At 40.9% G+C, this 13273-nt stretch overlaps 1 protein-coding gene across 2 annotated transcripts in view; it reads left to right on the top strand.

Annotated features, from left to right (window-relative positions):
* LOC126469772 (kinesin-like protein KIF3B) overlaps nt 1-13273 on the top strand; it is a 136733-nt gene that overhangs the window by 25174 nt on the left and 98286 nt on the right. For both annotated transcript variants that reach the window (XM_050097002.1, XM_050097003.1), the window contains 2 exons: nt 3-110; nt 7765-7889. In XM_050097002.1, the coding sequence (XP_049952959.1) occupies nt 3-110; nt 7765-7889 (233 nt within the window). The remainder of the gene's footprint in view (nt 1-2; nt 111-7764; nt 7890-13273) is intronic.

The raw sequence follows: 13273 nt of genomic DNA, 5'->3' as shown, positions 1-13273 counted from the left end.
AGGGTTGTGGATGTTGATCCATCAAGAGGTGTCATAGAAATAACAGATCCCAGGGATGAAACTAATACTCGAAAGAAAGTTTTTACATTCGATGCTGTCTACGATTGGAAGTAAGTACATACAAACACACATTGAGTTGATTGTATTTTGTTTATTGTTTTGAATCATTATAATGTGTCAGCCATGATTTGCCATGTCTTTTTTACTTAAGAGTGTAAGTTTTTTGTTTGACACAATCGTAACCAGTTTTGGCCCATAATGGTAATCTTCAGAGGCTATAATAGGAAAGATATAAAGCTTGTATTAAGACCTTAAGACAAGTAAAATTATGTTTACTAGATATATTTTTTAGTTAAGTACAATTAAAATACATGTGGGTCATACCCATTGGCAGCATTTGGTGAAAAAATAGTTCATGTGTTGTCAAACTAAACATAATACCAAATTCAGGGAATTATGTAGCTACAACTAAGTGTACTTCTCTTTCCCTATTCCTTCTTCTACATGTGCATATCCTCTATAAGACAATCTTTACTTGTGAAAACCATAAAATATGTCCAGTCTGCAGTAGGTTCAATCAGTTATTCATAAAATTTAAAAATAGAGTACAGGTCATTAAAGCAGTAAAACCATACTTAAAACAGCCTAAGATCTTTACAGCAAAAAGGAGCAGTCATTATAGTACATATTCCTGACAGTTGAGGGTGCTGTACTGTGGGCTGCTAAATATATCTGCCACTACCCATAAGCTCGGAGGATGCAACACAGACTGGACCGAAGTCAGCATTCTGCTGCAGTTTGCTGGCACTCCTTTTCTGGCTACAAGGTGGTTACATTGGCTGGGGAGACGCTCAGTAAAGATGTGACTTGGACGTCACAGCCAGCACTCTGTTGCAGGAAATCCCTATCATCAACTGGAGAACACATGTAGGATGCAGCAATTACCTCAGCTTTGAGTAGACTGTCATAAATATTAAAATATTTACCCATTGCAAACTCGTTCAGCTCATTGAAGAGGTTGACTGGTTCCTTCTATTTCGTATTATATCTCGAGAGTTCTAAAATATCTAACCATTTACTTTTTTTATCTGTATGAACAATTTGTAGTTGTTTATCAATGTTACCAATATTGTTACCCCTCTATTGCATATGTAAAGATAACATTGTCTTGTTGCTGGCTTAGATGTCCTTCTTAAATCTCAATCAAAAGGAGCTGACTGGCAATATAGCCTTTTTTCTTTTTTTCATTCACAGCATGATATTTTATAGACCCCAGATTTATCATATTTATTATTCTTATGTGGCAAGTTATAGCACACTGTTGTTTTTATATTATCTGATATCCTTAAATCAATTTTAAAGCCACTTGTGCAGAATAAGTGCTGAATTTTGTCTGATGTTTTGCGTATGTATTTCGTAGCAGTGTACATGAATGCCATTTGTACATGTGACTTATTTCTAGTCTTTATATTCTTTCTAATTTAATATATATGCTGTTCACTATTTGTGTATCATGTTCATTTGCAAGGACGACCTGTCTTAATGTGCCAGTTTCTTTCTTCACTTTGGCTTGGCACAATGGAAATTGTATTATTGTATGTATCCTAGAGTAAAAGTATGCTTGTTTCTGATGTAGAGGATGATTGGAATGGACAATGATAGTCACATTTTTACATGTAAGTATTCTATATTTTTGAAATGTATTTATGCCATTTTTATTATAAATAAGTCAAATCTAAAAAAAATTCTTTCTGTCTTTCATATTCCCCCATCAATTTTATCTTGGAATGCACACTGTTAGATTTTTGCTTCTGTACAGAATAACAAAATCTTCAATGTATAGTGATAGTGTAAAAAATAAACAGAAATTGGTAAGAAGTCAGTCACATTCCCCAGGAATGGCATGTCATTTTTCCCAAAACTAGGCATTCAGGCTTCTGGAGAAGTTAGGAGCTTTAGTGAAACTAAAACTTAAAGAACTTAGAAACAACTTTAAATTGACATTAACAAGAAATGTTGATATTTAAGGATAATTCCTAAATACGCAAGAATAAAGATGAATAATTCTTCTCAGAGTGCTAAGAATCGAGCACAAATATGAGTTAAGGCGAGTAAAAATAGAATTGAAGGGGACCTGTAACATACAACAGCTCATAATTGAAAAAATAATTAGAGGACACCTATCAGTCAGTAATATGCTTTTACAGTACAGTTTTCTGTTGTGTGGAATAGGAGGATGTACATAAGAAACCAATTTTAATTGAGGATACAAGGAAATCAAATTATTAATTTTAAGTCTTATCGGGATCAGACGGCAAAAAAGTAAAGTGCAAGAAGTCCATCTTTTTTTTTTTTTTTCTTTTCTTTTTAAAAAAAAAAACAGGCTGGTAATTTGTCTGCCATGTTTTTAAACAATGATGAACACTACCTTTTAAATGAATACTTTAATCCTAAATGAGTCCACATACTGAAAACCAGAGGTGTTGAGTTGTTGATAGGCTCACAAAAAAGGAAGAATACTTGCTAGCTTTGATAAAATCAGAAAGCTAGCAAGTTTTCATCATTTTGTGTGCATCTGTTGACAACTCAATGCTTCTGACAAGAATTTTTCACAACGTTTATACATTTTAAACAAAGGTTTACACTATAATAAATACAAGGAGAAAGCAAAACAGAACTACAGTTTTTAGAAATACAATAGCTGATGTTAAAATGCAAGTAGGATAAGAAAATTGAGTGGTGTGAGCAATTTATTAATGTGGTCAAAAGCAAAAAGTTTGTAGGAAGTTCACAGAATCTTTTGCAAAAAGAACTCACTGACAATAAAATTTTTATAAAACCAAATAATTAGCTTCAAAATAGAAAGTTCAGGCTGTTAAGGCAAACAAGGGGAAAACAGCCATGATGGTTCAAGATAATGATTACATTCGAAGATAGAAAAATTCTGTAAGTAGAGTAATGTTGTAGAAGTTAAAGACCCAACAAAGTGATTCCTTAAAGAAGTGACCAGAAGATAGATACTCTGGATTTTCTGTTTTCAGTTAAAGATAGAAGGTACCTAAAGGTTGTGAATGCATGAACACCCATCAAGAGGTCACAAATTAAATTGCATAAAGAAGAAAATTCAATCAGGGCAGTAGTTAATAACGCGGATTGTCCTATGTATAAAATTAATAGAGAGCTCAACAAAATATTGAAAGTGAATTTTAATTGTGAAGAATTCTTTTAATATTAGAAACAGTGCGACCTTTGCCCAGAAAATAAAAAAATTGAGGTAGCAGATAGTGCTATGTTTGCTTCAATGGATATCGAGAAACTGCATACAAACATTATTATTGACAAAGCCTTAGATAATATAAATAAATCTTCTGTGTAGTAAATGCATGACCATGGTGAAGCTGTAGAATTTATAGAAATATTACAGTTTGTTCTGTCATATAACTATTTTCTGTTTAACAGTAAATGTAAAGAGGCAAGATACAGACTGTGAGAGACTGCTTAGTGGGAACTACACCAAATATTTTTATTAACTAGCTAGAAAAGACTTTTTGTAGTTGAATCCAGACATTGTTACAGAAATAGTATACTATAAAATATGTGTTCAGTTATTCTTTACAGTGGAGATAAAATGCAGATATAGTACTTGGCTAAAAAATTGAGGAGTATACATGTCAGGATCGATAATACAGCTTCCCTTATGACAGCTGGAAGTGAAGAAGGAAATAGGTTTATTAAGACTGATCACTCTTACAAATGAATATGACACAGAAATAGTGAACACCATATGTACCATATTAGAAAGATTATATAGATACGAAATAAACCATATGTGCAGGTGGCATCTAATAATGTCTAATGTGCTACTAGGAAATCCATAAGCAAAATATCAGATAAAATTGAGCACATTTTCCGGAGGAATGGAGTTAAAATTGCTTTCAGGACATCAGACAATAGAAAAAAAGAAGTGTATCATAATTAGCCAAGTAAGAAAAATAAATATGGGAAATGTGGGGTCCATAAAATATCAAGCTGTGACTGTGAAAGAAGCTAAATTGCCCAGTCAGGTACTTTTGACTTAAGATTTAAGGAATGCCCCTCTGGCAGCAATAAAACGGCATTAGCCTTAACAGTTAGATATTTTAGAACAACTCGAGACCTATATTATGAAATGGAAGGAACCAGACAAACTTCTCAGTGAGCTGAATGAATTTGCAATGGGTTAAATACTTCAATATTTACAACAATCATTTCAGCTGAAGTAGTTTCAGGGTCCTGCATGTGTTCTCCAGTTGATGAAGGGCTTGCCTGTGACAAAATGCATCATTATGACGTCCAAGCCACATCTTCACTTCTGAGTGTCTGCCCATCCAACATAAACATCTCGTAGCCAGAAGAGGAATGGCAGCAGAATGCCAACTTGTGTCCAGTCTGTGTTGTCTCATCTGATTTTGTGGGAAATGGCATAAATATCTAGTAGCCCAAGGAACAGCATCCTCAGCTGTCGAAAATATGTACCATAAGGTTTACTCCTTTGTTCCTTTCATCGTAAAGACCTTAGACTGTTTTCAGTTTGGTTTTACTGCTGTAACAGCCTGTACAATTTTTATATTTTAAAGATAACTGACTGAACTATTGTTGCAAATGTGCATGTTTTATAGTTTTTACAAGTACAGAGGATGTGTGCACCTAATGTGCAAAGAGTAGGAAAGAAAAGTACACTTTGTGTTTTCTATATAATTCCCTAATTTTTTGGTTTTATGTTTAGTTTGACAAACTTTAGTTCACCATACACAGTCAGTAAGTATGATCCACATGTATTTATATTGCACTTTAAATAACTCGCAAGTAGACCTGGTAAAAATATTTTTACTTATTTTAAGGTCTTAATATGACCTTTTTATTTTTTACTATTGTAACATCTGAAGGTTGCCATTGTGGGCCAAACTTGATTGTGATTGTGTCATAAAAAGTTAGTGTGTCAGAGCAACAGAAGAACACACATATAAAAAGCATGTGTGTTCTCCTGCCGCAGCTTGGTGAGTAGATTTTTCATCTATCCAATTAAGTTATATTTTCAAAAACTGATTAAACTTTATAATTAGTCAGTCAGTCTCCTTAAATCGAATGTATTTCTTTTTCCAAAAACTCTACCTATAGTTTGTTGTAATTATAAAAATAATTTTTATATACACTGCCTTACAAAAGAAGTGAAGCACCCAGAAGACACGGCCAGATGCCATTGTAACTTTGTGCATGTACAAACCATCAGTGGATGTGTAAAAAAATTAGAGTAGCAATTCTCAGAGACACGTAGAATGGCCACCAGAGTGTATTAATGTTTGTGTTTAGTGTTACCAGATGTAGTAGGGTGTACAAGGTGTGTGAACAGCATCAGATGTTGAGTGATCACTGTGAAGTAGACGGAGATGCTGGATACTTGTGTAAGGTAGCATTATCGGCACCTGACAGGATTTGAAGGGGGTCTTGTTTTGGATCTCCATTTGGATGGCTAGTTGAACTTTGCAGCATCCAGATTTGTGGGGCATTCAGATGTGACAGAGGTCTAATGTTGGATTGAATGGAAATTTAAGTGCAGCTGTATTCATGGTAAAGGTTCTAGTCTGCCCTGTCTGACCACCACAAAGGAGGTATCTGCATTTTGCAACAATCCCATTGTAACCCCTTCACATCTGTGCCTGCCATCTGAGAAAAAGAAGAGACTCCCTGCAACCTTCTGTGTCATCCCACATCATTGGTTGGAGACTAGCAGCAGCTGGACTACAGAATGGCTAAAATCTAGATCAGGGACAATGACAGTCATGCTGTTGCTCGTCTATTGCTCATAGGTTTTCAATGTGTTAGTTTGTGTAGCCAGTGGGATAATTCTTTCTCATAACCATTAAGAGGTGAAAAGTGAGGCAACGTATTTCTAGTGCCAAAATTGAAATCATTGTCTTGTTTGCTGTTTTTCGGCCTATTAGTGAGTTTTGAGAGAGATGTTGTGCGACTATGTCAGCGAGTGCTATAAAGTGGGCTGATTTAAGTGATTTAGTTCTGCATGGCGACATCGTTTGTTGAATCGTTGGTGCATGTCTCGTGGATTAATTGCGGAGACATGAAAATGCATCAAATGTGGTGGTGAAATGACTACATAATCAATCTGCACAAGCACTCTTAAGTTTATCAATGTTTTTAAATTAAGTCATGGGATAGGGTAGGGTGATCATTGTTTATTAAAACAGTCGCACATTTGATATATTAATAAACACTTATCTACCTACCTTTTCCCACGATTTAATTAGATAATCATTGATCCACTTATCTTCGCCCATGATTTAATTAAAAATTATTGAGCCACCTACCTACTCCCATGTGCTCATGCAGATTGTTGCGTAATACCAAAGAAATATTTCACTGGGTGAACATAACATGGGTTGTGACGCTGCCCTTGGTTTGCAGATATTAGCACAGTTTAAATTAACTAACTCAGACAAGGAGCAGTTAAATTCTTAATCCCCACTTACAACAATGTGTCACCCTTTCTTTCGAATGTGTTACTTCGAAACACACAGTCTGCCTGTAGCTCTCTCATTGACTGTGTAACACAAACAGCTGAAACATTTTATTTTGTTCCCATCATACCTCACAGCAAGCGCTGACAATTTTCCTATATGAAAAACGTAAGTATGCTACTAGCCCTATTCTAGACTTTTTCCCTACAGAATTCCCATCTCATGCATAGGTTGGCTATAAAAGCATAACACAAACTGCTGCATTTGGAATGGTGCCATGACAGGGAAGCATGGACTGCAGCTGATTGGTATCACATTGTGTACAGTAGTGAATCATATTTCATCACTACCTAAAATGACCGTGATTGCCAAGTATGGTGGCGACTGTGAAGAGGTCCCATTCTTCCAATGTTTTATAGAGATACAGTTATGGTACTTGTGTCATGGTGTGGAGAGCCAGAGCCATCAGGTATGACTTCTGGTCATGGGTAGTAGTGACTGAGGGAACTCTTGACAGCACAATGGTATGTCACAGACATCTTGCATCCCCATGTGTTACCTCTCTTGCATCAGGACAATGCTCATTCACACATGGCTCGTATCCCTGTGATCTGTCTGTGTAACGTTGCGGTATTTCCATGACCAGCAAGATTCCCAGATCTGACCCTGCAGAACATAAATGGAACCAGCTTGGATATCAGTTCTGTCCCAGTGCTAGTACCCAGAATGTCGAAGGCTAGTTACAACAGCTGTGTGCCAGCCTGTCCCAGGAGAGGATCAGCCTTCCCATATGAATAGGCACATTCATCAAGGCCAGGAGGAGTGCAACTGGTAAAGTGGGCTCATTCTGCCAATTTATTTGTAAATTTGACTCAATATTGTAATCACTGAAATGACATCACATACCCTCTGAACTCAGGAATTTCGTTTCATTTCTCCTCGCCATGTGGATGCTTTACGTTTTTTGTCAGGCACTGTATTCAGTGCAATTTCACTGACATAGTTAATCATTTTCAATTCTGGCTAAGATTTCCGGTGTTGCTCTGCATTGTTAATAGTAAATAGTAATAGTAGATACAAAATTATTTCTGTAAGAACTGTGTGAAACATGAAAGCGCATTTCAGTTTAAGGTTAACTGCTGCATACCTGAAGACGTTGTACCTGTCTTCACCTTTTTATGTTTAATTACTCTCTTGTGCAGCTATAATCAATTTGTGGTCTTTAAATAAATGAGTGAAAATTGGTTTTTAGTTCTCAGCAAGAAGATTTATACGAAGAGATTGTGCGCCCACTTGTTTCTTGTGTGCTTGATGGATTCAATGCCACAATATTTGCATATGGGCAGACTGGTACTGGCAAGACATATACAATGGAAGGTAAGTCTGTCAATAAATAAATAAATAAATAAATGTTTTAGTAGTTGTAATGGGACTGACTGCTGCGAAACCAGAACAAAGAGTTGAAATAACTGTAGAGACTGCGTGGTTTGGTCAAATGTGTTTAAAAATGTTTCTTGGTGTTTTATTCACTTGTATAGTGATTAATATTCTTTAAACCTAAAGAAAACATTACTGAAAGATTAAGTTCATGTTTTTGCAGTTTCCTGCAGAGTCCTGTTTGCGACCAGTAGGGAATGAGTTATCTGCTGTCTTGATGTGTCTAGTTTTTGTTTCTCACTTGATTGTTGGTGGTTCAGTTTCTCCAGAAGGCAAACCATCCCATGAAAATAAATCCCAAAACACAGAATCAGTGCTATATGGAACAATGATTTGGTAATATCTCGGATCCAGGGCTTCATGTGATTTGTTCCACACACAAAACGTACTAAGGTTGCATACCAAATTAAATGATTTAGCATTGGATCCAAACTGTTTATCAGGTTTGTGGTCCATCGTATGTATTGGGTTGACCCATAAGTCGTGATCTATTTTACGTTTAGGTTTCCACTAAAATAAACAGGATATGAACAACAAATCAATCAATGTTCTCTCCATTGTTGTGCACAACTTCTTCCCAATTTCCAATAAGCTGTTTAATGCCATGACGTTAGAAGTCGCCTGGTTTCCACTTGAAGAAATACTCCAGCTTAGCCTTCAGTTCCACAACACTATGGAGTGAAATGCCATGCAATACATTAGAGGGGGATTGAAACAGATGGAAATCTGAAGGCACCAATTCAGGCAAATACGGAGGATGTGGCAGCACGTCCCAGCCAAACATTTGAATGGACACCTTGACAATATGAGGAAATAGTTGTGTTGTAGAACAACACCATGTCGCTGATTAGATCGTTTTTACTGGATATCATTGTTGGTTCATTGCATTTGTTGTAAGTAAATTTCCATATCCAATTTTTGGTTCTAAAATTTGTGCTGGATCATGCATATCTTTGAGGTCAAAATGGCAGTCTTTGAATCGCTTAAACCAATTTTGCGTGATCCTAAGAGGCATCACTTCTTTGCCATTCCAGTCACAAATCTCTCGAGCAGCTTCTGTGTCTTTGGCACCTAGAATAAATGCAGAAGGCAGGTGTTGAAAATGTTTTTGTGTGTCAACTTGACTCTCCATTTTAATATCCTTAAAAGAACAAAGTATAGCAGTATAAAAAACTAATCACACTGTTTTGTATAGCACATAATGCTCTGTCAAAGAACATAATAAACACTGCCAGAACATTTTATTTTCACACAACACTTTCAATTTAAAAAAAAAAAAAAAAAGCTTGTACTTATGGGCAAACCCAATATTCACTTTCCTCATGGTAGTACTAGAAACAATGGTGCTCTGTTAGGAAGGGACTTGGTTAATAAGCTAACTGGGCAAAGCAGTGTGTATGTGCCAGTCACTTTTATGGAACTGGCACAACAAGATGGGTGGAAGTGAAAAATGGCAGAAAGGAGCTACAGTAGAGTCTCGATTATCCGACCTAAACCGGCCGCGGCAAGGTCAGATAAGCGGGAAGGTCGGATAACACGGAAAATAATACAAAAAAACATAAAAATTAAACTAAAGTAGGCCAAATGAGTTAAACATTTAATACAATACAAATCAAATTAGACTGAATAGATATTTACTGTGTGAAGATGTTAGTAATCATCTTTTGTTTGCCTGCTGTTTGCCGTTTTTTTGCCACTAAATCACGTAGTCTCTTAAGTAGTAAATTCCTGTGGACCTCGTCTATGTGGGGTTTCCACGTAAGACGAGAGTCCATGGTTACGCCAAGGTACTTGGCAGTTCTGCGCCAGGGGAGTTGGGTTCCATTTAGGTGAAGCTGGAGAGGGGGATGTTGAGGAGGTTCGCGCCTTCCGAGTCTGCAGGTAATCAGCATTGCCTGCATCTTCTCAGAATTGATGGTGGTGTGCCAGCGACAGGCCCAAGTTTCTGTGTCATCTAAAACCTTTTGTAGCCTACGGATGACCAGGTCCTTGTTCGCGTTTCTCGTGTAGAAGGCTGTATCGTCTGCGTACTGTGCATTGTGCACCATGGGGGCCGTTGGAGTGTCCGTAGTGTACAAACTGTACAATACAGGTCCCAGGACCGATCCCTGTGGCACCCCATCACGAATATGCCTTTTGGTGGAGGTGGCAGTTTCTACTTTGACGGAGAAAGTCCTATTCGTGAGATAGCTTTTGATCAGCTGAAGTATGCTCCCGAGGAACCCTTGTGTGTACAACTTGTAGAGTAGCCCCCTATGCCATACTGAATCAAGGGCTTTGGCTATGTCTAGTAGCACTATCCTGCAGTAGCCTCTGTGGTTGAAGCCCTCTGTGGCTGCTTCAACCATTCTCATGACCTGTTGTGGGGCAGAGTGGTTCTGCCGGAACCCAAATTGGAAATCCGGCAGAATTTGCTCTCTGGTAATATGTTCTTGTATGGGTCTTAGCAGGAGGCGTCATAGATCTTGCTAAGAGTTGGCAAGTGGCTAATCGGCCTGTAGTGCTGCGGGAATAGAGGGTCTTTCCCTGGTTTGTGTATCGCGACCACTTCCGCATGTTTCCAACAAGCTGGGAACGAGTAATCTCGTTGTGGACGTTCGCGAGGTGTGTGATCGCTGTGGGTGGGAGTTTTTTTGACTAACTGGTTTGTGACACTATCGTGCCCTGGCGCCTTTTTTTGTAGGGAGATACCTGATTACTCTTGCCACGTCCTCGGGGGCAAAAAGTATGGGTTCGTCCTGTGGGTCCTCCTCAGCATTGAGGAAGACAGCCAGTTGACGACTGACTACCTCTTCATGCTCTTCATCCTGAGGTTATGCCGTTTGAAACTGCTTCTCGAAGGAGTCGGCGTGGGCGTTGGCCTTCCCAGCATGGCTGTAGACCTGTCCCCGCTCGCCGTGCTGTGGCGGCATCCTAGCGCGTCTTTTTGTAAACTGTTTGGTTGGTTGCCATAGTGTATGATCGTCTACTTTGAGAGCTGTGAGGCGGTTTTGCCATTGCTGGTTTCTGTGCTCATTGAGCGCCACCTTCAGTTCTCTCTGTAGACGATTGAGCAGCCTCCTGGTGGCCTGATTTCTGGTGATCTTCCACTCTTTTGCCATTCTGTTCCTACGTCGGATCCCCCTGCGGGTTCGGGGGTTAGAATAGGCCCGCGGTATTCCTGCCTGTCGTAAGAGGCGACTAAAAGGAGTCTCAAACGTTTCGGCCTTATGTGATGGTCCCCTCTCAGGTTTGACCTCCATCTATCCAAATTATTCCGAAGAGCGAGCCAATTGGGGAAGGGCACCTTACATGGTGCACTGTATCTTTCGTGCAATTAGACCTATTGCCGTCTTTCTCGTCGTTGCGATGGTGTCCCGCTCGTTTTCGATCTCATGGGCGATTACCTCGCTGCACTCTGCAGTGTTTCTTTTAACTGTGACGACGACCTTGGCCATTTTTGCACCTAAGATCCAGCACGGTAGCCAGTCCGTTGTGGTGGGGTCGCCATGTACCCTCTTGGTTGTAGCCCCCTGACAACACAGGGATCGCTCTACTGATGCCTGCGCCGTTCACTCCCCACGTATGCCAAGGAGTAGATGCCCATCTCCCTGGGGCATCGGGACTCCCGGCAATGGCCATCCTGCCAGGTGGCATTTGCTGTGGCTGGGTGGCGCCCGTGGGGAGGGCCCTTGGTCGGAGTAGGTGGCATCAGGGCGGATGACCCGCAATGAAGCGTGGTACATCATCTCTTGCTGGCGGCCAGCCGTCAGCAGTCTCTAAGCGTTCCAAGGCTCAATTCAAGGCTAATGTGTATGACCCCAAATCGTTCCCCTCCCTGGCCACACCATGGGAGGAACGAAGGGCTATGAATGAGAGTGAAAGATACTCGCCCCGGTATCTCGTCTGTACCAGAGCTGACGGGGAATCTTTTATGTCCGTGAAGCCTCAGTTCTTTGTAGAGCATTTAGAGGACAAGTTTGGGGAGGTGGAGGGCTTGTCTAAAATGCGCTCTGGGTCAGTACTGATACAAACGGCATCCTCCGCCCAGTCCCGCAGGTTACTTGCTTGTGACAAGTTGGGGGATGTTAACGTTTCTATTACGCCACATAAGAGTTTAAATATGGTCCAGGGTGTTATTTTCCATAGGGATCTCCTTTTGCAGTCTGATGACGAGCTGCGCGCCAACTTAGAACGTAGAGGTGTTCATTTCGTCCGGCGCGTTCATCGGGGTCCGAGGGACAATCAGGTTGCTACCGGTGCCTTCATCTTGGCCTTCGAGGGTGATACGTTACCGGAAAAGGTCAAGGTGATGGTCTACCGATGTGACGTCAAGCCCTATATCCCTCCCCCGATGCGGTGCTTCAAGTGCTGGAAGTTCGGCCATATGTCTTCCCGCTGCACTTCCAGCCTCACATGTCGAGATTGCGGACGCCCGTCTCATCCCGATACTCCATGTGCCCCGCCTCCCATCTGCGTCAACTGCGGGGAGCACCATTCACCTTGCTCGCCTGACTGCACAGTCTTTCAGAAAGAGCGCAAAATCATGGAATATAAGACCCTGGACCGGCTGACCTATACTGAGGCCAAACGGAAATATGACAGACTCCATCCTGTGAGAATGACATCTTCGTATGCAGCTGCTACAACAACTGTGCTAGCTCCATCCGTTGCGAGACTTCCAGCCAGCTCGATAAGCAGTACGACTCCTTCTGCCCCCTTGCCCGTGGGGGGCTCTCCCCAACCGGTTGCTCCTGCACCACCTACCTCAGGAGCAACCTCCTCCCACCCGTCGGGGACGTCCGTCCCCGCTTCTCAGCCGGAGAAGCGCCTAACTTCTTCGGCTACTCTCGCCCGTAAGAGTTCCCTTGGGACGCTCCCTTCCCAGGGTTCCCCCAGCGGGAAGGATGACGGCCACCAGTGGCATAAGTCCTCACCAGCAGCCGGGCGTAGGGCTTCACGATCCTCCTCTGTCCCGGAGACTGAATCGGTGAAGCCTTCCCAGCCGGTGAAACCCAAGGTTCAGCGAGAGAAGGCCAAGAGAAAGACCTCTAAGGCTAAAGAACTTGCGGTGGCACCAACCCCACCGCACCTTTCGCGCTCTGCGCCTGAGGATGAAGTCGAGATTCTAGCGTCCGCTGAGGACCTTGATCTCGCTGGTCCCTCAGACGCCATGGATGCCTCTCGTCCGGGTACTGAATCGGTGGCAGTGAGTGAACAAGCGGCGTAAATTGCCTTCCCAGTCCTTTCACGCCTTTCTCAGCCATGGACAATACCATCCTCCAGTGGAACTGCGGCGGTTTTTTCCACCATTTAGCTGAGCTCCGCCAACTTCTCAGCCTTCG

Source organism: Schistocerca serialis, chromosome 3 (assembly GCF_023864345.2).
Source record: "Schistocerca serialis cubense isolate TAMUIC-IGC-003099 chromosome 3, iqSchSeri2.2, whole genome shotgun sequence".
Classification (NCBI taxonomy): Eukaryota; Metazoa; Arthropoda; class Insecta; order Orthoptera; family Acrididae; genus Schistocerca; species Schistocerca serialis.
Note: the sequence above shows the minus strand (reverse complement) of the source record. Positions and strands in the feature narration are given on the sequence as shown.